This window comes from Pleurodeles waltl, chromosome 4_2 (genome assembly GCF_031143425.1).
Source record: "Pleurodeles waltl isolate 20211129_DDA chromosome 4_2, aPleWal1.hap1.20221129, whole genome shotgun sequence".
Taxonomy (NCBI): Eukaryota; Metazoa; Chordata; class Amphibia; order Caudata; family Salamandridae; genus Pleurodeles; species Pleurodeles waltl.
The window spans coordinates 499,360,340-499,383,461 of NC_090443.1; the positions used below are offsets into that span (position 1 = coordinate 499,360,340).

Below are 23,122 nucleotides of genomic sequence, written 5' to 3' on the forward strand. Positions count from 1 at the left end.
GGGAAATAATGAGAATAACAAGGAGGAGTCACTGGCCAGTCAGGACAGCCCCTAAGGTGTCCTGAGCTGAAGTGACTAACTTTTAGAAATCCTCCATCTTGCAGATGGAGGATTCCCCAATAGGATTAGGGATGTGACCCCCTCCCCTTGGGAGGAGGCACAAAGAGGGTGTACCCACCCTCAGGGCTAGTAGCCATTGGCTACTAACCCCCCCAGATCTAAACACGCCCTTAAATTCAGTATTTAAGGGCTTCCCTGAACCTAAGAATTTAGATTCCTGAAACTACAAGAAGAAGAGGACTGCTGAGCTGAAAGACCCCTGCAGAAGAAGAACAGAGGACACCAACTGCTTTGGCCCCAGTCTTACCGGCCTGTCTCCTGCCTTCCAAAGAAACCTGCTCCAGCGACGCTTTCCAAGGGACCAGCGACCTCTGAATCCTCTGAGGACTGCCCTGCTTCAAGAAAGACAAGAAACTCCCGAGGACAGCGGCACTGCTCCAAAAGAACTGCAACTTTGTTTCAAAGGAGCAGATTTAAAGACCCCTGCAACTCCCCGCAAGAAGCGTGAGACTTGCAACACTGCACCCGGCGAACTCGACTGGTGGAGAACCAACACCTCAGGGAGGACCCTCCGGCGACTCCGAGTCCGTGAGTAACCAAAGTTGTCCCCCCTGGGCCCCCACAGCGACGCCTGCAGAGGGAATCCCGAGGCTCCCCCTGACCGCGACTGCCTGAACCTAAAGTCCCGACGGCTGGAAAAGACCCTGCACCCGCAGCCCCCAGCACCTGAAGGAACGGAACTTCTGTGCAGGAGTGACCCCCAGGAGGCCCTCTCCCTTGCCCAGGTGGTGGCTACCCCGAGGAGCCCCCCCCTTGCCTTCCTGCACCGCTGAAGAGATCCCTTGGTCTCTCATTGAAAACCATTGAAAACCCGACGCGTGTTTGCACACTGCACCCGGCTGCCCCCGTGCTGCTGAGGGTGTACTTTTTGTGCTGACTTGTGTCCCCCCCCGGTGCCCTACAAAACCCCCCTGGTCTGCCCTCCGAAGATGCGGGTACTTACCTGCTGGCAGACTGGAACCGGGGCACCCCCTTCTCTCCATTGAAGCCTATGCGTTTTGGGCACCACTTTGAACTCTGCACCTGACCGGCCCTGAGCTGCTGGTGTGGTGACTTTGGGGTTGCTCTGAACCCCCAACGGTGGGCTATCTTGGACCCCAATCTTAACCCCGTAGGTGGTTTACTTACCTGCAAAACCTAACAATACTTTACCTCCCTCAGGAACTGTGAAAATTGCACTGTGTCCACTTTTAAAACAGCTAAATGTGTTTTATGTCAAAAGTATATATGCTACTGTAATTATTCAAAGTTCCTAAAGTACTTACCTGCAATACCTTTCAAATGAGATATTACATGTAGAATTTGAACCTGTGGTTCTTAAAATAAACTAAGAAAATATATTTTTCTATAACAAAACTGTACGGAAATGCCTCCTTGGCATGGTTGCCCCCTGACTTTTTGCCTTTGCTGATGCTATGTTTACAATTGAAAGTGTGCTGAGGCCTGCTAACCAGGCCCCAGCACCAGTGTTCTTTCCCTAACCTGTACTTTTGTATCCACAATTGGCAGACCCTGGCATCCAGATAAGTCCCTTGTAACTGGTACTTCTAGTACCAAGGGCCCTGATGCCAAGGAAGGTCTCTAAGGGCTGCAGCATGTCTTATGCCACCCTGGAGACCTCTCACTCAGCACAGACACACTGCTTGCCAGCTTGTGTGTGCTAGTGAGAACAAAACGAGTAAGTCGACATGGCACCCCCCTCAGGGTGCCATGCCAGCCTCTCACTGCCTATGCAAGTATAGGTCAGTCACCCCTCTAGCAGGCCTTACAGCCCTAAGGCAGGGTGCACTATACCATAGGGGAGGGTACCAGTGCATGAGCATGGTACCCCTACAGTGTCTAAACAAAACCTTAGACATTGTAAGTGCAGGGTAGCCATAAGAGTATATGGTCTGGGAGTTTGTCAAACACGAACTCCACAGCACCATAATGGCTACACTGAAAACTGGGAAGTTTGGTATCAAACTTCTCAGCACAATAAATGCACACTGATGCCAGTGTACATTTTATTGCAAAATACACCCCAGAGGGCACCTTAGAGGTGCCCCCTGAAACTTAACCGACTGTCTGTGTAGGCTGACTAGTTCCAGCAGCCTGCCACACTAGAGACATGTTGCTGGCCCCATGGGGAGAGTGCCTTTGTCACTCTGAGGCCAGTAACAAAGCCTGCACTGGGTGGAGATGCTAACACCTCCCCCAGGCAGGAGCTGTGACACCTGGCGGTGAGCCTCAAAGGCTCACCCCTTTGTCACAGCCCAGCAGGGCACTCCAGCTTAGTGGAATTGCCCGCCCCCTCCGGCCACGGCCCCCACTTTTGGCGGCAAGGCTGGAGGGAACAAAGAAAGCAACAAGGAGGAGTCACTGGCCAGTCAGGACAGCCCCTAAGGTGTCCTGAGCTGAGGTGACTCTAACTTTTAGAAATCCTCCATCTTGCAGATGGAGGATTCCCCCAATAGGGTTAGGATTGTGACCCCCTCCCCTTGGGAGGAGGCACAAAGAGGGTGTACCCACCCTCAGGGCTAGTAGCCATTGGCTACTAACTCCCCAGACCTAAACACGCCCTTAAATTTAGTATTTAAGGGCTACCCTGAACCCTAGATTCCTGCAACAACAAGAAGAAGGACTGCCTAGCTGAAACCCCTGCAGAGGAAGACCAGAAGACAACAACTGCCTTGGCTCCAGAAACTCACCGGCCTGTCTCCTGCCTTCCAAAGAACTCTGCTCCAGCGACGCCTTCCAAAGGGACCAGCGACCTCTGAATCCTCTGAGGACTGCCCTGCTTCGACGACGACAAGAAACTCCCGAGGACAGCAGACCTGCTCCAAAAAGACTGCAACTTTGTTTCAAGAAGCAGCTTTAAAGAACCCTGCAACTCCCCGCAAGAAGCGTGAGACTTGCAACACTGCACCCGGCGACCCCGACTCGGCTGGAGGAGAACCAACACCTCAGGGAGGACCCCCGGACTACTCTATGACTGTGAGTACCAAAACCTGTCCCCCCTGAGCCCCCACAGCGCCGCCTGCAGAGGGAATCCCGAGGCTTCCCCTGACCGCGACTCTCTGAAACCTAAGTCCCGACGCCTGGAAAAGACCCTGCACCCGCAGCCCCCAGGACCTGAAGGACCGGACTTTCACTGGAGAAGTGACCCCCAGGAGTCCCTCTCCCTTGCCCAAGTGGAGGTTTCCCCGAGGAAGCCCCCCCTTGCCTGCCTGCAGCGCTGAAGAGATCCCTTGATCTCTCATAGACTAACATTGAAAACCCGACGCTTGTTTCTACACTGCACCCGGCCGCCCCCGCGCTGCTGAGGGTGAAATTTCTGTGTGGGCTTGTGTCCACCCCGGTGCCTTACAAAACCCCCCTGGTCTGCCCTCCGAAGACGCGGGTACTTACCTGCAAGCAGACCGGAACCGGGGCACCCCCTTGTAGGAAGTTGGCTCTGTATGTGCTATTTCAAAGTAAGGAATAGCATGCACAGAGTCCAAGGGTTCCCCTTAGAGGTAAAATAGTGGTAAAAAGAGATAATACTAATGCTCTATTTTGTGGTAGTGTGGTCGAGCAGTAGGCTTATCCAAGGAGTAGTGTTAAGCATTTGTTGTACATACACATAGACAATAAATGAGGTACACACACTCAGAAACAAATCCAGCCAATAGGTTTTTATATAGAAAAATATCTTTTCTTAGTTTATTTTAAGAACCACAGGTTCAAATTCTACATGTAATATCTCATTCGAAAGGTATTGCAGGTAAGTACTTTAGGAACTTCAAATCATCAAAATTGCATGTATACTTTTCAAGTTATTCACAAATAGCTGTTTTAAAAGTGGACACTTAGTGCAATTTTCACAGTTCCTAGGGGAGGTAAGTATTTGTTAGGTTAACCAGGTAAGTAAGACACTTACAGGGCTTAGTTCTTGGTCCAAGGTAGCCCACCGTTGGGGGTTCAGAGCAACCCCAAAGTCACCACACCAGCAGCTCAGGGCCGGTCAGGTGCAGAGTTCAAAGTGGTGCCCAAAACGCATAGGCTAGAATGGAGAGAAGGGGGTGCCCCGGTTCCGGTCTGCTTGCAGGTAAGTACCCGCGTCTTCGGAGGGCAGACCAGGGGGGTTTTGTAGGGCACCGGGGGGGACACAAGCCCACACAGAAATTTCACCCTCAGCGGCGCGGGGGCGGCCGGGTGCAGTGTAGAAACAAGCGTTGGGTTCGCAATGTTAGTCAATGAGAGATCACGGGATCTCTTCAGCGCTGCAGGCAGGCAAGGGGGGGGTTCCTCGGGGAAACCTCCACCTGGGCAAGGGAGCGGGACTCCTGGGGGTCACTTCTCCAGTGAAAGTTCAGTCCTTCAGGTCCTGGGGGCTGCGGGTGCAGGGTCTGTTCCAGGCGTCGGGACTTAGGTTTCAGAGAGTCGCGGTCAGGGGAAGCCTCGGGATTCCCTCTGCAGGCGGCGCTGTGGGGGCTCAGGGGGGACAGGTTTTGGTACTCACAGTCGTAGAGTAGTCCGGGGGTCCTCCCTGAGGTGTTGGTTCTCCACCAGCCGAGTCGGGGTCGCCGGGTGCAGTGTTGCAAGTCTCACGCTTCTTGCGGGGAGCTTGCAGGGTTCTTTCAAGGTTGCTGGAAACAAAGTTGCAGCCTTTCTTGGAGCAGGTCCGCTGTCCTCGGGAGTTTCTTGTCTTTTCGAAGCAGGGGCAGTCCTCAGAGGATGTCGAGGTCGCTGGTCCCTTTGGAAGGCGTCGCTGGAGCAGGATCTTTGGAAGGCAGGAGACAGGCCGGTGAGTTTCTGGAGCCAAGGCAGTTGTCGTCTTCTGGTCTTCCTCTGCAGGGGTTTTCAGCTAGGCAGTCCTTCTTGTTGTTGCAGGAATCTAATTTTCTAGCGTTCAGGGTAGCCCTTAAATACTAAATTTAAGGGCGTGTTTAGGTCTGGGGGGTTAGTAGCCAATGGCTACTAGCCCTGAGGGTGGGTACACCCTCTTTGTGCCTCCTCCCAAGGGGAGGGGGTCACAATCCTAACCCTATTGGGGGAATCCTCCATCTGCAAGATGGAGGATTTCTAAAAGTCAGAGCCACCTCAGCTCAGGACACCTTAGGGGCTGTCCTGACTGGTCAGTGACTCCTCCTTGTTGCTTTCTTTGTTCCCTCCAGCCTTGCCGCCAAAAGTGGGGGCCGTGGCCGGAGGGGGCGGGCGACTCCACTAAGCTGGAGTGCCCTGCTGGGCTGTGACAAAGGGGTGAGCCTTTGAGGCTCACCGCCAGGTGTTACAGCTCCTGCCTGGGGGAGGTGTTAGCATCTCCACCCAGTGCAGGCTTTTGTTACTGGCCTCAGAGTGACAAAGGCACTCTCCCCATGGGGCCAGCAACATGTCTCTAGTGTGGCAGGCTGCTGGAACCAGTCAGCCTACACAGATAGTCGGATAGGTTTCAGGGGGCACCTCTAAGGTGCCCTCTGTGGTGTATTTTACAATAAAATGTACACTGGCATCAGTGTGCATTTATTGTGCTGAGAAGTTTGATACCAAACTTCCCAGTTTTCAGTGTAGCCATTATGGTGCTGTGGAGTTCGTGTAAAACAGACTCCCAGACCATATACTCTTATGGCTACCCTGCACTTACAATGTCTAAGGTTTTGCTTAGACACTGTAGGGGTACAGTGCTCATGCACTGGTACCCTCACCTATGGTATAGTGCACCCTGCCTTAGGGCTGTAAGGCCTGCTAGAGGGGTGACTGACCTATACTTGCATAATCAGTGAGAGGCTGGCATGGCACCCTGAGGGGAGTGCCATGTCGACTTACTCGTTTTGTTCTCACTAGCACACACAAGCTGGCAAGCAGTGTGTCTGTGCTGAGTGAGAGGTCTCCAGGGTGGCATAAGACATGCTGCAGCCCTTAGAGACCTTCCTTGGCATCAGGGCCCTTGGTACTAGTAGTACCAGTTACAAGGGACTTATCTGAAGGCCAGGGTGTGCCAATTGTGGATACAATGGTACATTTTAGGTGAAGGAACACTGGTGCTGGGGCCTGGTTAGCAGGGTCCCAGCACACTTCTCAGTCAAGTCAGCATCAGTATCAGGCAAAAAGTGGGGGGTAACTGCAACAGGGAGCCATTTCTTTACACCCCTTCTCTCCATTCTAGCCTATGCGTTTTGGGCACCACTTTGAACTCTGCACCTGACCGGCCCTGAGCTGCTGGTGTGGTAACTTTGGGGTTGCTCTGAACCCCCAACGGTGGGCTACCTTGGACCAAGAACTGAACCCTGTAAGTGTCTTACTTACCTGGTAAAACTAACAAAAACTTACCTCCCCCAGGAACTGTGAAAATTGCACTGTGTCCACTTTTCAAGTTATTGACAAATAGCTACTTTAAAAGTATACATGCAATTGAAATGATTCAAAGTTCCTAATGTACTTACCTGCAATACCTTTCAAACAAGATATTACATGTTAAATTTGAACCTGTGGTTCTTAAAATAAACTAAGAAAAGATATTTTTCTATAACAAAACCTATTGGCTGGATTTGTCTCTGAGTGTGTGTACCTCATTTATTGTCTATGTGTATGTACAACAAATGCTTAACACTACTCCTTGGATAAGCCTACTGCTCGACCACACTACCACAAAATAGAGCATTAGTATTATCTCTTTTTACCACTATTTTACCTCTAAGGGGAACCCTTGGACTCTGTGCATGCTATTCCTTACCTTGAAATAGCACATACAGAGCCAACTTCCTACATTGGTGGATCAGCGGTGGGGTACAAGACTTTGCATTTGCTGGACTACTCAGCCAATACCTGATCACACGACAAATTCCAAAAATTGTCATTAGAAATTGATTTTTGCAATTTGAAAAGTTTTCTAAATTCTTAAAAGACCTGCTAGGGCCGTGTGTTAGATCCTGTTTAGCAATTCTTTTAGAGTTTAAAAGTTTGTAAAAGTTTGAATTAGAACCTAGAACTAGTTGTAGATTCTTAAAAAGTATTCCAACTTTTAGAAGCAAAATGTCTAGCACAGATGTGACTGTGGTGGAACTCGACACCACACCTTACCTCCATCTACAGATGAGAGAGCTAAGGTCACTCTGTAAACTAAAGAAAATAACAATGGGCCCCAAACCTACCAAAATACAGCTCCAGGAGCTTTTGGCAGAGTTTGAAAAGGCCAACCCCTCTGAGGGTGGCAACTCAGAGGAAGAAGATAGTGACTTGGAGGGAAATTCCACCCCTCCAGTCCTACTTAGGGAGAGCAGGGCTTCTCAAGCCCTGACTCCACAAATAATAGTCAGAGATGCTGGTTCCCTCACAGGAGGGACCAACAACTCTGAAATCACTGAGGATAACCCCAGTGAAGAGGACATCCAGTTAGCCAGGATGGCCAAAAGATTGGCTTTGGAAAGACAGATCCTAGCCATAGAGAGGGAAAGACAAGAGATGGGTCTAGGACCCATCAATGGTGGCAGCAACATAAATAGGGTCAGAGATTCTCCTGACATGTTGAAAATCCCTAAAGGGATTGTAACTAAATATGAAGATGGTGATGACATCACCAAATGGTTCACAGCTTTTGAGAGGGCTTGTGTAACCAGAAAAGTGAACAGATCTCACTGGGGTGCTCTCCTTTGGGAAATGTTCACAGGAAAGTGTAGGGATAGACTCCTCACACTCTCTGGACAAGATGCAGAATCTTATGACCTCATGAAGGGTACCCTGATTGAGGGCTTTGGATTCTCCACTGAGGAGTATAGGATTAGATTCAGGGGGGCTCAAAAATCCTCGAGCCAGACCTGGGTTGACTTTGTAGACTACTCAGTAAAAACACTAGATGGTTGGATTCAAGGCAGTGGTGTAAGTAATTATGATGGGCTGTACAATTTATTTGAGAAAGAACACCTGTTAAGTAATTGTTTCAATGATAAACTGCATCAGCATCTGGTAGACCTAGGACCAATTTCTCCCCAAGAATTGGGAAAGAAGGCGGACCATTGGGTCAAGACTAGGGTGTCCAAAACTTCCACAGGGGGTGACCAAAAGAAAGGGGTCACAAAACCTCCCCAGGGGAAAGGTGGTGAGACAGCCAAAAATAAAAATAGTAAAGAGTCTTCTACAGGCCCCCAAAAACCTGCACAGGAGGGTGGGCCCAGAGCCTCTTCACAAAACAATCCTGGGTACAAGGGTAAAAACTTTTATCCCAAAAAGGCCTGGTGTCGAAACTGTAGTCAGTCTGGACACCAAACTGGAGACAAGGCCTGTCCCAAGAAAAGTTCCACTCCAAACTCCAATCCAGGTAACACTGGAATGGCTAGTCTCCAAGTGGGATCAACAGTGTGCCCAGAGCAAATCAGGGTCCACACTGAAGCTACTCTAGTCTCTGAGGGTGGGGTGGATTTAGCCACACTAGCTGCCTGGCCGCCTAACATGCAAAAATACAGGCAGCAGCTCTTTATTAATGGGACAAGTGTAGAGGGCCTGAGGGATACAGGTGCCAGTGTCACCATGGTGACAGAGAAACTGGTTTCCCCTGGCCAATACCTGACTGGAAAAACTTATACAGTCACCAATGCTGACAATCAAACTAAAGCACATCCCATGGCAATGGTAACTTTAGAATGGGGAGGGGTCAATGGCCTGAAACAGGTGGTGGTCTCCTCAAACATCCCAGTAGACTGTCTGCTTGGAAATGACCTGGAGTCCTCAGCATGGGCTGAGGTAGAACTAAAAACCCATGCAGCCATGCTGGGTATCCCTGAACTGGTGTGTGTGAAAACAAGAGCACAATGCAAGGCACAGGGTGAAAAAGTAGAGCTGGAGTCTGGAAGAAAGGCCCAGCCTACCAAGAGAAAAGGAAAGTCAGTTGGGAAACCAACTGCAACACAGTCAGAAAAAGAGAACCTCTCTTCTCAGGAAGAAGTTTTGCCCTCGGAGGGAACTGAGCCTTTGGAGCTTGAACCTTATCAGGTTGAGCTCTTAGGCCCAGGGGGACCCTCAAGGGAGGAGCTGTGTAAGGGACAAGAAACCTGTCCCTCTCTTGAAGGCCTTAGGCAGCAAGCTGCTGAAGAGTCCAAGGGCAAGAAAAATGGAACACATAGGGTCTATTGGGAAGATGGACTCCTGTACACTGAGGCCAGAGACCCCAAACCTGGTGCCACTAGGAGAGTGGTAGTGCCTCAGTCGTTCAGAGAGTTTATTCTGACCTTAGCCCATGATATTCCCCTTGCTGGGCATTTGGGACAAACCAAGACGTGGGAGAGGTTAGTCAACCACTTCTACTGGCCCAATATGTCCCAGAAGGTTAAGGAGTTTTGCCTCTCCTGCCCCACCTGTCAATCCAGTGGTAAGACAGGTGGGCACCCAAAGGCCCCCCTCATTCCACTTCCAGTGGTGGGGGTCCCCTTTGAAAGAGTGGGTGTGGACATAGTTGGTCCACTGGAACCTCCCACAGCCTCAGGAAATATGTACAGCCTAGTAGTAGTGGATCATGCTACTAGGTATCCTGAAGCTATTCCCCTTAGGTCGACTACTGCCCCTGCAGTAGCCAAGGCCCTCATTGGTATCTTTACCAGAGTGGGTTTCCCTAAGGAGGTGGTGTCTGACAGAGGTACCAACTTCATGTCAGCATACCTAAAACACATGTGGAATGAGTGTGGAGTGACTTACAAATTCACTACACCATACCATCCACAAACTAATGGCTTAGTTGAGAGATTCAACAAGACATTAAAAGGCATGTGTGAAGAAATGGCTCCCTGTTGCAGTTACCCCCCACTTTTTGCCTGATACTGATGCTGACTTGACTGAGAAGTGTGCTGGGACCCTGCTAACCAGGCCCCAGCACCAGTGTTCTTTCACCTAAAATGTACCATTGTATCCACAATTGGCAGACCCTGGCATCCAGATAAGTCCCTTGTAACTGGTACTTCTAGTACCAAGGGCCCTGATGCCAAGGAAGGTCTCGAAGGGCTGCAGCATGTCTTATGCCACCCTGGAGACCTCTCACTCAGCACAGACACCTTGCTTGCCAGCTTGTGTGTGCTAGTGAGAACAAAACGAGTAAGTCGACATGGCACTCCCCTCAGGGTGCCATGCCAGCCTCTCACTGCCTATGCAGTATAGGTAAGACACCCCTCTAGCAGGCCTTACAGCCCTAAGGCAGGGTGCACTATACCATAGGTGAGGGTACCAGTGCATGAGCACTGTACCCCTACAGTGTCTAAGCAAAACCTTAGACATTGTAAGTGCAGGGTAGCCATAAGAGTATATGGTCTGGGAGTCTGTTTTACACGAACTCCACAGCACCATAATGGCTACACTGAAAACTGGGAAGTTTGGTATCAAACTTCTCAGCACAATAAATGCACACTGATGCCAGTGTACATTTTATTGCAAAATACACCCCAGAGGGCACCTTAGAGGTGCCCCCTGAAACTTAACCGACTATCTGTGTAGGCTGACTAGTTCCAGCAGCCTGCCACACTAGAGACATGTTGCTGGCCCCATGGGGAGAGTGCCTTTGTCACTCTGAGGTCAGTAACAAAGCCTGCACTGGGTGGAGATGCTAACACCTCCCCCAGACAGGAGCTGTAACACCTGGCGGTGAGCCTCAAAGGCTCACCCCTTTGTCACAGCACCGCAGGACACTCCAGCTAGTGGAGTTGCCCGCCCCCTCCGGCCCCGGCCCCCACTTTTGGCGGCAAGGCCGGAGAAAATAATGAGAATAACAAGGAGGAGTCACTGGCCAGTCAGGACAGCCCCTAAGGTGTCCTGAGCTGAGGTGACTAACTTTTAGAAATCCTCCATCTTGCAGATGGAGGATTCCCCCAATAGGGTTAGGATTGTGACCCCCTCCCCTTGGGAGGAGGCACAAAGAGGGTGTACCCACCCTCAGGGCTAGTAGCCATTGGCTACTAACCCCCCAGACCTAAACACGCCCTTAAATTTAGTATTTAAGGGCTACCCTGAACCCTAGAAAATCAGATTCCTGCAACTACAAGAAGAAGGACTGCCCAGCTGAAAACCCCTGCAGAGGAAGACCAGAAGACAACAACTGCCTTGGCTCCAGAAACTCACCGGCCTGTCTCCTGCCTTCCAAAGAACTCTGCTCCAGCGACGCCTTCCAAAGGGACCAGCGACCTCTGACTCCTCTGAGGACTGCCCTGCTTCGACGACGACAAGAAACTCCCGAGGACAGCAGACCTGCTCCAAAAAGACTGCAACTTTGTCTCAAGAAGCAGCTTTAAAGAACCCTGCAACTCCCCGCAAGAAGCGTGAGACTTGCAACACTGCACCCGGCGACCCCGACTCGGCTGGTGGAGAACCAACAACTCAGGGAGGACCCCCGGACTACTCTCCGACTGTGAGTACCAAAACCTGTCCCCCCTGAGTCCCCACAGCGCCGCCTGCAGAGGGAATCCCGAGGCTTCCCCTGACCGCGACTCTTGGAATCCTAAGTCCCGACGCCTGGGAGAGACCCTGCACCCGCAGCCCCCAGGACCTGAAGGACCGAACTTTCACTGGAGAAGTGACCCCCAGGAGTCCCTCTCCCTTGCCCAAGTGGAGGTTTCCCCGAGGAACCCCCCCCCTTGCCTGCCTGCAGCGCTGAAGAGATCCCGAGATCTCTCATAGACTAACATTGCGAACCCGACGCTTGTCTCTACACTGCACCCGGCCGCCCCCGCGCCGCTGAGGGTGAAATTTCTGTGTGGGCTTGTGTCCCCCCCGGTGCCCTACAAAACCCCCCTGGTCTGCCCTCCGAAGACGCGGGTACTTACCTGCAAGCAGACCGGAACCGGGGCACCCCCTTCTCTCCATTCTAGCCTATGCGTTTTGGGCACCACTTTGAACTCTGCACCTGACCGGCCCTGAGCTGCTGGTGTGGTGACTTTGGGGTTGCTCTGAACCCCCAACGGTGGGCTACCTTGGACCAAGAACTGAACCCTGTAAGTGTCTTACTTACCTGAAAAAAGGAAAAAAGACTTCTTCGAAGAAAAACAACTTGTAACACTCCGAGCCCAACACCAGATGGCGGGATGTGCACAGCATGTGTATCTGCAGCTACACATGCCATCGAACATATATATATATATATATATATATGGAAAATGTCACTTACCCAGTGTACATCTGTTCGTGGCATGTTTTTCTTCTAAGAAGTCTTTTCGAGTCACGAGACCGAGGGACTCCTCCCCTTTCGGCTCCATTGCGCATGGGCGTCGACTCCATCTTAGTTTGTTTTTCCCGCAGAGGGTGAGGTAGGAGTTGTGTATATAGTAAAGGTGCCCATGCAATGGAGTAAGTATGTATGTACATAATGGGGGTCATTATGACCCTGGCGGTCTTTGACCGCCAGGGCCAAAATGACGGGAGCACCGCCAACAGGCTGGCGGTGCCTCCCGGTGTATTTGGACCGCATCGGTAGCGCCGCGGTCGCACCGTCGGGGCCGGCGGTATACCGCCATTTTAGCCCAGGCGGTGATAATCCGCCAGGGCAGCGCTGCCCTGGGGATTATGACCCCCTACCGCCAGCCTGTTTCTGGCAGTTTGCACCGTCAGGAAGAGGCTGGCGGTAAGGGGACTCAGGAGGCCCCTGTGGACCCCTGCACTGCCCATGCACTTGGCATGGGCAGTGCAGAGGCCCCCAGGCAGAGCCCAGTCGCGCATTTCACTGCCCGAATTACGGGCAGTGAAATGCGCGACGGCTGCTACTGCACCCGCTGCACATCAGCATTGCCGCTGGTTCAATTACGAGCCGGTGGCGATGTTGATGTGACTTTTCCGCTGGGCCAGCGGACGGTAACTCTTACCGTCCGCTGGCCCAGCGGAAATGTCAAAATAGGGAGCCAGCCATACCGCCAGCAATGGCGGTATTCTGGCACCCGCAACCTCGGTGGTCTGCCATGCAGACCGCCGAGGTTGTAATGACCCCCAATGTGTCTAAAAGTGATATATATTTACAAATGTACAAGTTTTATCAACATATAATATACAATTTTCGTCAACTTATAATGGCTACAGGCTCCAGGGGAGGCAGGAGGGCGCATGTGAATCTGCAGCGTCCCATGCCACGAACAGATGTACACTGGGTAAGTGACATTTTCCGTTCGATGGCATGTGTAGCTGCAGATACACATGCTTTGCATAGACTAGTAAGCAGTTATCTCCCCAAAAGCGGTGGTTTAGCCTGTAGGAGTTGAAGTTGTTTGAAATAATGTTCGTAATACTGCCTGTCCTACTGTGGCTTGTTGTGTTGTTAACACATCTACACAGTAATGTTTTGTGAATGTATGAGGCGTAGACCATGTGCCTGCCTTACAGATTTCTGTCATAGGTATATTTCCTAGAAAGGCCATTGTGGCACCTTTCGTTCTAGTGGAGTGTGCCTTTGGCGTAATAGGCAGGTCTCTCTTTGCTTTAACATAGCAAGTTTGAATACATTTCACTATCCACCTGGCAATGCCTTGTTTGGATATTGGATTTCCTGCATGAGGTTTTTGGAAGGCTACAAACAATTGTTTTTTGCGAAATTGTTTTGTCCTATCAATGTAATACATTATTGCCCTGTTGATGTCTAATGTATGTAATGCTCTTTCAGCTACCGAATCTGGTTGTAGAAAAAAACTGGGAGTTCCACTGTTTGATTTAAGTGGAACGGTGATATAACTTTGGTAAAAATTTGGGATTTGTGCGTAGAACCACTTTATGTTTGTGTATTTGTATAAAGGGTTCTTGTATAGTAAATGCTTGTATTTCACTTACTCTTCTAAGAGATGTGATAGCTATTAGGAAGGCTACTTTCCAGGTTAAGTATTGCATCTCACAAGAGTGCATGGGTTCAAATGGTGGACCCATGAGTCGTGTTAATACAATATTGAGGTTCCATGAGGGAACTGGTGGTGTTCTCGGGGGTATGATTCTCTTTAGACCCTCCATAAATGCTTTGATAACTGGGATTCTAAAGAGTGATGTTGAATGTGTAATCTGCAGATAGGCAGATATTGCTGTGAGATGCATTTTAATGGAGGAGAAAGCTAGTTTCAATTTTTGTAAGTGTAATAAGTAGCTTACAATGTTTTTTGCGGACGCATGTAGTGGTTGAATTTGATTATTATGGCAGTAATAAACAAATCTTTTCCATTTATTTGCGTAACAATGTCTTGTAGTAGGTTTCCTGGCTTGTTTAATGACCTCCATACATTCTTGTGTAAGGTCTAAGTGTCCAAATTCTAAGACTTCAGGAGCCACATTGCTAGATTAAGCGATGCTGGATTCGGGTGTCTGATCTGTTGTTTGTGTTGAGTTAACAGATCTGGTTTGTTTGGTAGTTTGATATGAGGTACTACTGACAGATCTAGTAGTGTTGTGTACCATGGTTGGCGAGCCCAAATTGGTGCTACTAGTATTAGTTTTAGTTTGTTTTGACTCAATTTGTTTACTAGATATGGAAGGAGTGGCAGAGGGGGAAAAGCGTAAGCAAATATCCCTGACCAACTCATCCGTAACGCATTGCCCCTGGAGTGAGGGTGTGGATACCTGGACGCAAAGTTTTGGCATTTTGCGTTTTCTTTTGTTGCGAATAGGTCTATTTGTGGTGTTCCCCAGCTTTCAAAGTAAGTTTGTAGTATCTGGGGATGAATTTCCCATTTGTGTGTTTGTTGATGATCTCGACTGAGATTGTCGGCTAACTGGTTTTGAATCCCTGGGATGTACTGTGCTATTAGGCGAATGTGATTGTGAACTGCGAAATGCCAAATCTTTTGTGCTAAGAGACACAGCTGTGATGAGTGTGTCCCTCCCTGTTTGTTTAGGTAATACATTGTCGTCATGTTGTCTGTTTTGACAAGAATGTGTTTGTGGGCTATTAACGGTTGAAATGCTTTCAATGCTAGAAACACTGCTAGCAGTTCTAGATGATTTATATGAAGTTGGCTTTGTTGAGCGTCCCATTGTCCCTGTATGCTATGCTGGTTGAGGTGTGCTCCCCACCCTACCATCGAAGCATCTGTTGTGATCACGGATTGAGGCACAGGGTCCTGGAATGGCCGCCCTTGGTTTAAATTTATAGTATTCCACCACTGAAGCGAGGAGTGTGTTTGGCGGTCTATCAACACTAGATCTTGAAGTTGGCCCTGTGCTTGTGTCCATTGTGTTGCTAGGCACTGTTGTAAGGGCCGCATGTGTAGTCTTATGGCTATGCATGAAGACATCATTTCTAGAAGTTTCATCACAAACCTCACTTGATAGTGTTGGTTTGGGTGCATGTTTTGTATTACATTTTGGAATGCTTGTACCCTTTGTGGACTTGGAGTGGCAATCCCTTTCTTTGTGTTGATTGTTGCTCCTAAGTATTGTTGTATTTGACACGGTTGTAGATGTGATTTTTGGTAATTTATAGAGAACCCTAGTTTGTGAAGGGTTTCTATGATGTATTTTGTGTGTAGAAGACACTGTTGTTGAGTGCTGGTTTTATTAGCCAATCGTCTAAGTAAGGGAATACGTGCATGTGCTGCCTCCCGATATGAGCAGCTACTACTGTAAGGCATTTTGTGAATCCTCTTGGTGCTGTTATACCGAACGGTAACACTTTGAATTGGTAATGCACTCCTTGGCTTACAAACCTTAAGTATTTCCTGTGGGAAGGATGTATGGGTATGTGGAAGTAAGCATCCTTGAGATCTAATGTTGACATGTAGTCCTGGTTGTTTGAGCAAGGGAATCACATCTTGAATTGTCACCATGTGAAAGTGATCTGATTTGATGTAAAGATTTAGTGTTCTGAGGTCTAATATGGGTCTCAGTGTTTTGTCCTTTTTTGGAATTAGGAAATACAGGGAGTAAACACCTGTTCCTTTTTGATGTTTGGGTACTAGTTCTATTGCTTCTTTTTGTAACAATGCTTGGACTTCTATTTGTAACAGATCCAAGTGTTGCTTGGACATGTTGTGTGCTTTTGGAGGCACATTTGGTGTTAATTGTCGGAATTCTATGCAATAACCATGTTGGATAATGGCTAGGACCCACGAGTCCGTAGTTATGTCTTGCCAATTTTGGTAATAATCTGTGAGTCCCCCCCCACAGGTGTTGTGTGTTGGGGGTTTGTGACGTTGGAGTCACTGTTTAGTTTGTGGGGTTTTTGAGCTTTGGAATTTCCCTTTTGGTTTAGGGAACTGTCCACCCCTATACTGTCCCCGAAAACCTCCTCTTTGGTATTGGCTCTGGTATGTGGGTCTGGCCTGTGAGGTGGAAGGTTCTATGGCTTGGGCCCGAAACCCCCCTCTAAAGTGTGGCTTCCTAAAAGTGCCTCTGCTCTGCAGGGAGTAGAGCGCGCCCATGGCTTTGGCCGTCTCAGTGTCTTTCTTTAGTTTGTCTATAGCTGTATCCACCTCCAGCCCAAACAATTGTTGTCCGTTAAAAGGCATATTCAGCACAGCCTGCTGGATCTCTGGCTTAAATCCGGAGGTGCGTAGCCATGCGTGTCTCCGAATGGTGACCGCCGTTGCTTACTGTCCTGGCGGCTGTGTCTGCTGAGTCCATAGCCGATTTTATTTGGTTGTTAGAGATACTTTGGCCCTCCTCTACAACCTGTTGGGCATGCTTCTGGAACTCTTTGGGAAGGTGTTCAATGAAATGTTGCATTTCGTCCCCATGTGCCCGGTCGTATCTTGCCAGTAGAGCTTGCGAATTGGCAATTCGCCATTGATTGGCTGCCTGTGCTGCCACCCTTTTGCCTGCTGCATCGAATTTCCGACTTTCTTTGTCGGGTGGTGGTGCGTCCCCAGAAGTTTGTGAGTTTGCTCTTTTCCGGGCTGCTCCTACTACTGAGTCAGGAGTTAGTTGTTGCGAAATGTAAACAGAGTCTGTAGGGGGAGGTTTATATTTTTTCTCCACCCTAGGTGTGATGGCTCTGCTCTTCATGGGGTCTTGAAACACCTGTTTGGCGTGTTTTAACATGCCTGGTAACATTGCCAAGCTTTGGTATTGACTATGTGTTGATGACAGGGTATTGAATAGAAAATCATCTTCTATAGGTTCCGAATGTAATGCTACGTTATGGAAAGTAGCTGCCCTGGAAACCACCTGCATATAAGCAGTACTGTCTTCTGGTGGTGATGGCCTTGCTGGGTAACAGTCCTGACTATTATCAGAGACTGGTGCATCGTATAGATCCCATGCATCGGGGTCATCTTGGCTCATCCCTGTGTGCGTTAGTGACTGCATCATTGGGGGTGTTGCTATTGGGGACAGATGCGGTGAGGGTGGTGGCGATGGCTGTGGAGAAAACTGTGGTGGTGTTTTTTCTTTAGCCACCTTTGCTTTGGACTGCATTTCCGTTTCATGGAATGCGAGCTTCCGCTTCATTTTAATTGGGGGAAGAGTTCTTATTTTCCCAGTGTCTTTTTGTATATGGAACCTCCTCTGCGTATGATCTGGCTCTCCCATCTCCAGTTCTTGTCCAAACTTGTGGCCTTGAAGTTGTGAGGAAAGGCCCTGTTCTTCCTTATAGGAGCTTTGTTTTGGCTCCGAGGCTGGGTGTTTCGGCACCGAAACCTTCTCAGCAGTCTTTTTAGGCTCCAAAGAAACCTTTTTTGCTTTCGGGGTGCAGATCTCTCGGTGCCGAGTTTGGTCGGATCCGGTATCTCTGTGCCAAGTATATTCTGAGCCGGTATCTCGACCGGAGTCGGATGTCTTCGGCTGCTGTGTGCCCTTTTTCGGTGCCGATGCTTGGTCACCGTGCTTTCGGGTAAAGCCATGGCCTGTCGGCGGTGGCGTCCCCTGGGCCTTCATGATTTTTGAGTGAGTTTTGGCCGGGGCTGGTTTACTCACGGTTTGTTGCCTCGCCGGCTGCTCACTCCTAGACTCGTCCGAGTCCGAATCTGGGCTGGAGAATGTCTCCTCCTCTATGACGTCGGGGTGTCCGGCCGGTGTCGACGCCATTTGAAGCCTTCGAGCTCTCCGGTCGCGCAGCGTCTTCTTGGACCGAAATGCCTGACAGGCCTCGCACGTATCCTCTTTGTGTTCGGGGGACAAACACAGATTACAGACCAAATGTTGGTCTGTATAAGGATACTTAGCGTGGCATTTTGGGCAGAAGCGGAATGGGTTTCGTTCCATGAGCCTTGAAGATGCACGCGGTCGGGCCGACCAGGCCCCGTCGAGGAGTGGAAGCCCCGAAGGGCTGCCGGAGATCTTCTTTTCTTCAGTGTCGATGTGCTATGTCTAACCCGATACCGATCGCAAACAATACCGTCAAATTTTCCGTTTATTAACTAACTTTTCCAAACCGAAATACGGAGCGAAGAGGAACACGTCCGAACCCGATGGCGGAAAAAAAACAATCTAAGATGGAGTCGACGCCCATGCGCAATGGACCCGAAAGGGGAGGAGTCCCTCGGTCTTGTGACTCGAAAAGACTTCTTCGAAGAAAAACAACTTGTAACACTCCGAGCCCAACACTAGATGGCAGGATAATGCACAGCATGTGTATCTGCAGCTACACATGCCATTGGGTTGTTATACTAGATATCTATGAATTCCTGCTCTCATCTTATCACACTTATCTACCCATCATCATATGTCATGTCTCTATCAAACTATCCTCCATTCTCACTCTGACTCATCCCAAATCCTTTCTACTACTTTCATCTCCTAAATAACTCTGCCTAAGCTCTTCCCTCCTGTAGGAAGTTGGCTCTGTATGTGCTATTTCAAAGTAAGGAATAGCATGCACAGAGTCCAAGGGTTCCCCTTAGAGGTAAAATAGTGGTAAAAAGAGATAATACTAATGCTCTATTTTGTGGTAGTGTGGTCGAGCAGTAGGCTTATCCAAGGAGTAGTGTTAAGCATTTGTTGTACATACACATAGACAATAAATGAGGTACACACACTCAGAGACAAATCCAGCCAATAGGTTTTGTTATAGAAAAATATATTTTCTTAGTTTATTTTAAGAACCACAGGTTCAAATTTTACATGTAATAGCTCTTTTGAAAGGTATTGCAGGTAAGTACTCTAGGAACTTTGAATCATTACTTTAGCATGTATACTTTTTACATAAAACACAATAAGCTGTTTTAAAAGTGGACACAGTGCAATTTTCACAGTTCCTGGGGGAGGTAAGTTATTGTTAGTTTCAACAGGTAAGTAAGGCACTTACAGGTTTCAGTTTTTGGTCCAAGGTAGCCCACCGTTGGGGGTTCAGAGCAACCCCAAAGTTATCACACCAGCAGCTCAGGGCCGGTCAGGTGCAAAGGTCAAAGAGGTGCCCAAAACACATAGGCTATAATGGAGAGAAGGGGGTGCCCCGGTTCCAGTCTGCCAGCAGGTAAGTACCCGCGTCTTCGGAGGGCAGACCAGGGGGGCTTTGTAGGGCACCGGGGGGGACGCAAAGTAGCACAGAAAGTACACCCTCAGCAGCGCGGGGGCGGCCGGGTGCAGTGTGCAAACACGCGTCGGGTTTCCTTCAGGTTTCAATGGGAGACCAAGGGGTCTCTTCAGCGATGCAGGCAGGCAAGGGGGGGGCTGGCTCCTCGGGGTAGCCACCACCTGGGCAAGGGAGAGGGCCTCCTGGGGGTCACTCCTGCACAGTTCCGTTTCTTTAGGGGCTGGGGGCTGCGGGTGCAGGGTCTTTTCCAGCCGTCGGGAAATGGAGTTCAGACAGTCGCGGTCAGGGGGAGCCTGGGGATTCCCTCTGCAGGCGTCGCTGCGGGGGCTCAGGGGGGACAACTTTGGTTACTCACAGTCGGAGAGTCGCCGGAGGGTCCTCCCTGAGTTGGTTGTTCTCCACCAGTCGAGTCGGGGTCGCCGGGTGCAGTGTTGCAAGTCTCACGCTTCTTGCGGGGAGTTGCAGGGGTCTTTAAATCTGCTCCTTGTAACAAAGTTGCAGTTCTTTTGGAGCAGTGCCGCTGTCCTCGGGAGTTTCTTGTCTTTTTCGAAGCAGGGCAGTCCTCAGAGGATTCAGAGGTCGCTGGTCCCTTGGAAAGCGTCGCTGGATCAGGTTTCTTTGGAAGGCAGGAGACAGGCCGGTAAGTCTGGGGCCAAGGCAGTTGGTGTCTTCTGTTCTTCCTCTGCAGGGGTTTGTCAGCTCGGCAGTCCTTCTTCTTGTAGTTGCAGGAATCTGAAATCTTAGGTTCAGGGAAGCCCTTAAATACTAAATTTAAGGGCGTGTTTAGGTCTGGGGGGTTAGTAGCCAATGGCTACTAGCCCTGAGGGTGGGTACACCCTCTTTGTGCCTCCTCCCAAGGGGAGGGGGTCACATCCCTAATCCTATTGGGGGAATCCTCCATCTGCAAGATGGAGGATTTCTAAAAGTTAGAGTCACCTCAGCTCAGGACACCTTAGGGGCTGTCCTGACTGGCCAGTGACTCCTCCTTGTTATTCTCATTATTTTCTCCGGCCTTGCCGCCAAAAGTGGGGGCCGGGGCCGGAGGGGGCGGGCAACTCCACTAGCTGGAGTGTCCTGCGGTGCTGTGACAAAGGGGTGAGCCTTTGAGGCTCACCGCCAGGTGTTACAGCTCCTGCCTGGGGGAGGTGTTAGCATCTCCACCCAGTGCAGGCTTTGTTACTGCCTCAGAGTGACAAAGGCACTCTCCCCATGGGGCCAGCAACATGTCTCTAGTGTGGCAGGCTGCTGGAACCAGTCAGCCTACACAGATAGTCGGTTAAGTTTCAGGGGGCACCTCTAAGGTGCCCTCTGTGGTGTATTTTACAATAAAATGTACACTGGCATCAGTGTGCATTTATTGTGCTGAGAAGTTTGATACCAAACTTCCCAGTTTTCAGTGTAGCCATTATGGTGCTGTGGAGTTCGTGTAAAACAGACTCCCAGACCATATACTCCTATGGCTACCCTGCACTTACAATGTCTAAGGTTTTGCTTAGACACTGTAGGGGCACAGTGCTCATGCACTGGTACCCTCACCTATGGTATAGTGCACCCTGCCTTAGGGCTGTAAGGCCTGCTAGAGGGGTGTCTTACCTATACTGCATAGGCAGTGAGAGGCTGGCATGGCACCCTGAGGGGAGTGCCATGTCGACTTACTCATTTTGTTCTCACTAGCACACACAAGCTGGTAAGCAGTGTGTCTGTGCTGAGTGAGGGGTCTCTAGGGTGGCATAATACATGCTGCAGCCCTTAGAGACCTTCCCTGGCATCAGGGCCCTTGGTACCAGAGGTACCAGTTACAAGGGACTTATCTGGATGCCAGGGTGTGCCAATTGTGGAATCAAAAGTACAGGTTAGGGAAAGAACACTGGTGCTGGGGCCTGGTTAGCAGACCTCAGCACACTTTCAATTCAAAACATAGCATCAGCAAAGGCAAAAAGTCAGGGGGTAACCATGCCAAGGAGGCATTTCCTTACACCTCCGCTTCCACATCTAACTCACCAAACCTCACTCTACTACCGTGACCTGCCACACAACCCTACTAAATTCTCCCGCATTTCTCACCCTGCTACTATGCTCTCCCTAACCCTTCCACATACTCTTCCCTCCTCCATCGCCCTTTACTCATCCCAAGCCTTTGGGTTGAGTAAATTAAGGATATACTCCCAATTAACACTTCTGGATTTCTTTCCTCCTCCAGCCCTCCATTATTCCAGTCAATCTAACTAAAACTCTCATATCCGTGGCTCAAATTAACTCATAATAATACTAAAACTGTACTCATTATTTCCCGATACTAATCCATCACTAATTCTTGTTGGGTTCCAGAGTAGTGTGCAACTCACCGAAAAGCGATTCAACGCCTCTTCAGGGGTAGTAAGCGCTATATAAATTCGATTACAATACAATACAATACAATACAAATGTGCTGTGAATTTCCCAACTATCCTTTGAACTGTGTTTATATTAACACAAAATGACTAGGTACCACCTAAACTTTAAATGATTTGTTTGTGCCTGTGTTTCGAAGCAGAAACTACAACTAAACTCTTTCTCAGTGCCTCCTTTGAGAAGCATTCTGGGCATTACTTAAAAAGTGACAACACTTGCAGAACTGTTGCATAACTTGCAGATGGTGGCACACAACAGGTTCATAAGTTGACACCCCTCACCTCCTACAAAAAGGCACCACAACACCCACAATGATGGATTGGGCACTTCTGCAGAGCGCATTGGTACTTCAAAAGGTGTCCTGGCACTATAGCATATAAAACCCCAGTTTGAGCACCTGTGAAGCCTAGGAACACAGGAAACTTTGTATACACCACAACCAGATGGAGGATTCAACCACTCCTCCGTGCAAAATCCGACTGCAGAGCAATCCTCTATTTGGAAAATAAACATGTACTGCACTGGAATAACCTACGTTACAAATAAATGCGTCCGATTGGAGTAAAATACTTTCTGCCACCAGACTAAGCTTTTTTGGGAAACCATAAATGCCTTTTTTGCCTAATTAAGATGTAAAAATAATAAAATAAAAAAATACCAACAGTTTACAAAGTTCTGCTGCAGTGCATGATGCAATTTATAATCAGGAGGCAACAATAAAATGACCAAATAAAAATAACTGAGTATTTTTTAATAAATGCATTGTGTTTTTCCATGGACCATAGCACATGTAAGCCAAAGGGACTTGAGAAAATGAGAAGCTTCCTTACTGTAAGCAGGTACTCCACGGCACGGTGGGGGTTGTTGAAGCTTGCCCGCAGGGCTGCCACCACTTTCTCCCGCTCATAGCCCATCGACATGATCTCGTTCAGCATAGTTTCATACTCCGACCCAGTGACTGGAAGGCAAAATGGTCATCAATAGCAGTACCCAAGTCTGTAATGTTCATTGTGCATTGACCAATTGTGCCGACAATGCCAGTCTTGTCATGAAGGAGAAATGTGCCTCATCTGCAAGGGTCTGAAGTAGCTTAAGTCTGGGGTACGTCTGGAGTCACGCATGGCTTTAAAGCAAACTTCAAAACCTCTAGGGCAAATTAGAAGTAATTCAGGACACGTTTGTTCTAAAGAAAAGTGAAATTTGTTGTGCACTTCCATCAGCAAACCTGCATCATTGCAGAGAAGGATT

The 23,122-nt window shown here is 49.2% G+C and overlaps 1 protein-coding gene across 2 annotated transcripts in view; it reads right to left on the reverse strand.

The window, feature by feature from the left end:
* Positions 1–23,122, reverse strand: part of RAD23A (RAD23 homolog A, nucleotide excision repair protein) — a 142,874-nt gene that overhangs the window by 62,461 nt on the left and 57,291 nt on the right. For both annotated transcript variants that reach the window (XM_069231964.1, XM_069231965.1), the window contains exon 5: positions 22,705–22,832. In XM_069231964.1, coding sequence (XP_069088065.1) covers positions 22,705–22,832 — 128 coding nt within the window. The remainder of the gene's footprint in view (positions 1–22,704; positions 22,833–23,122) is intronic.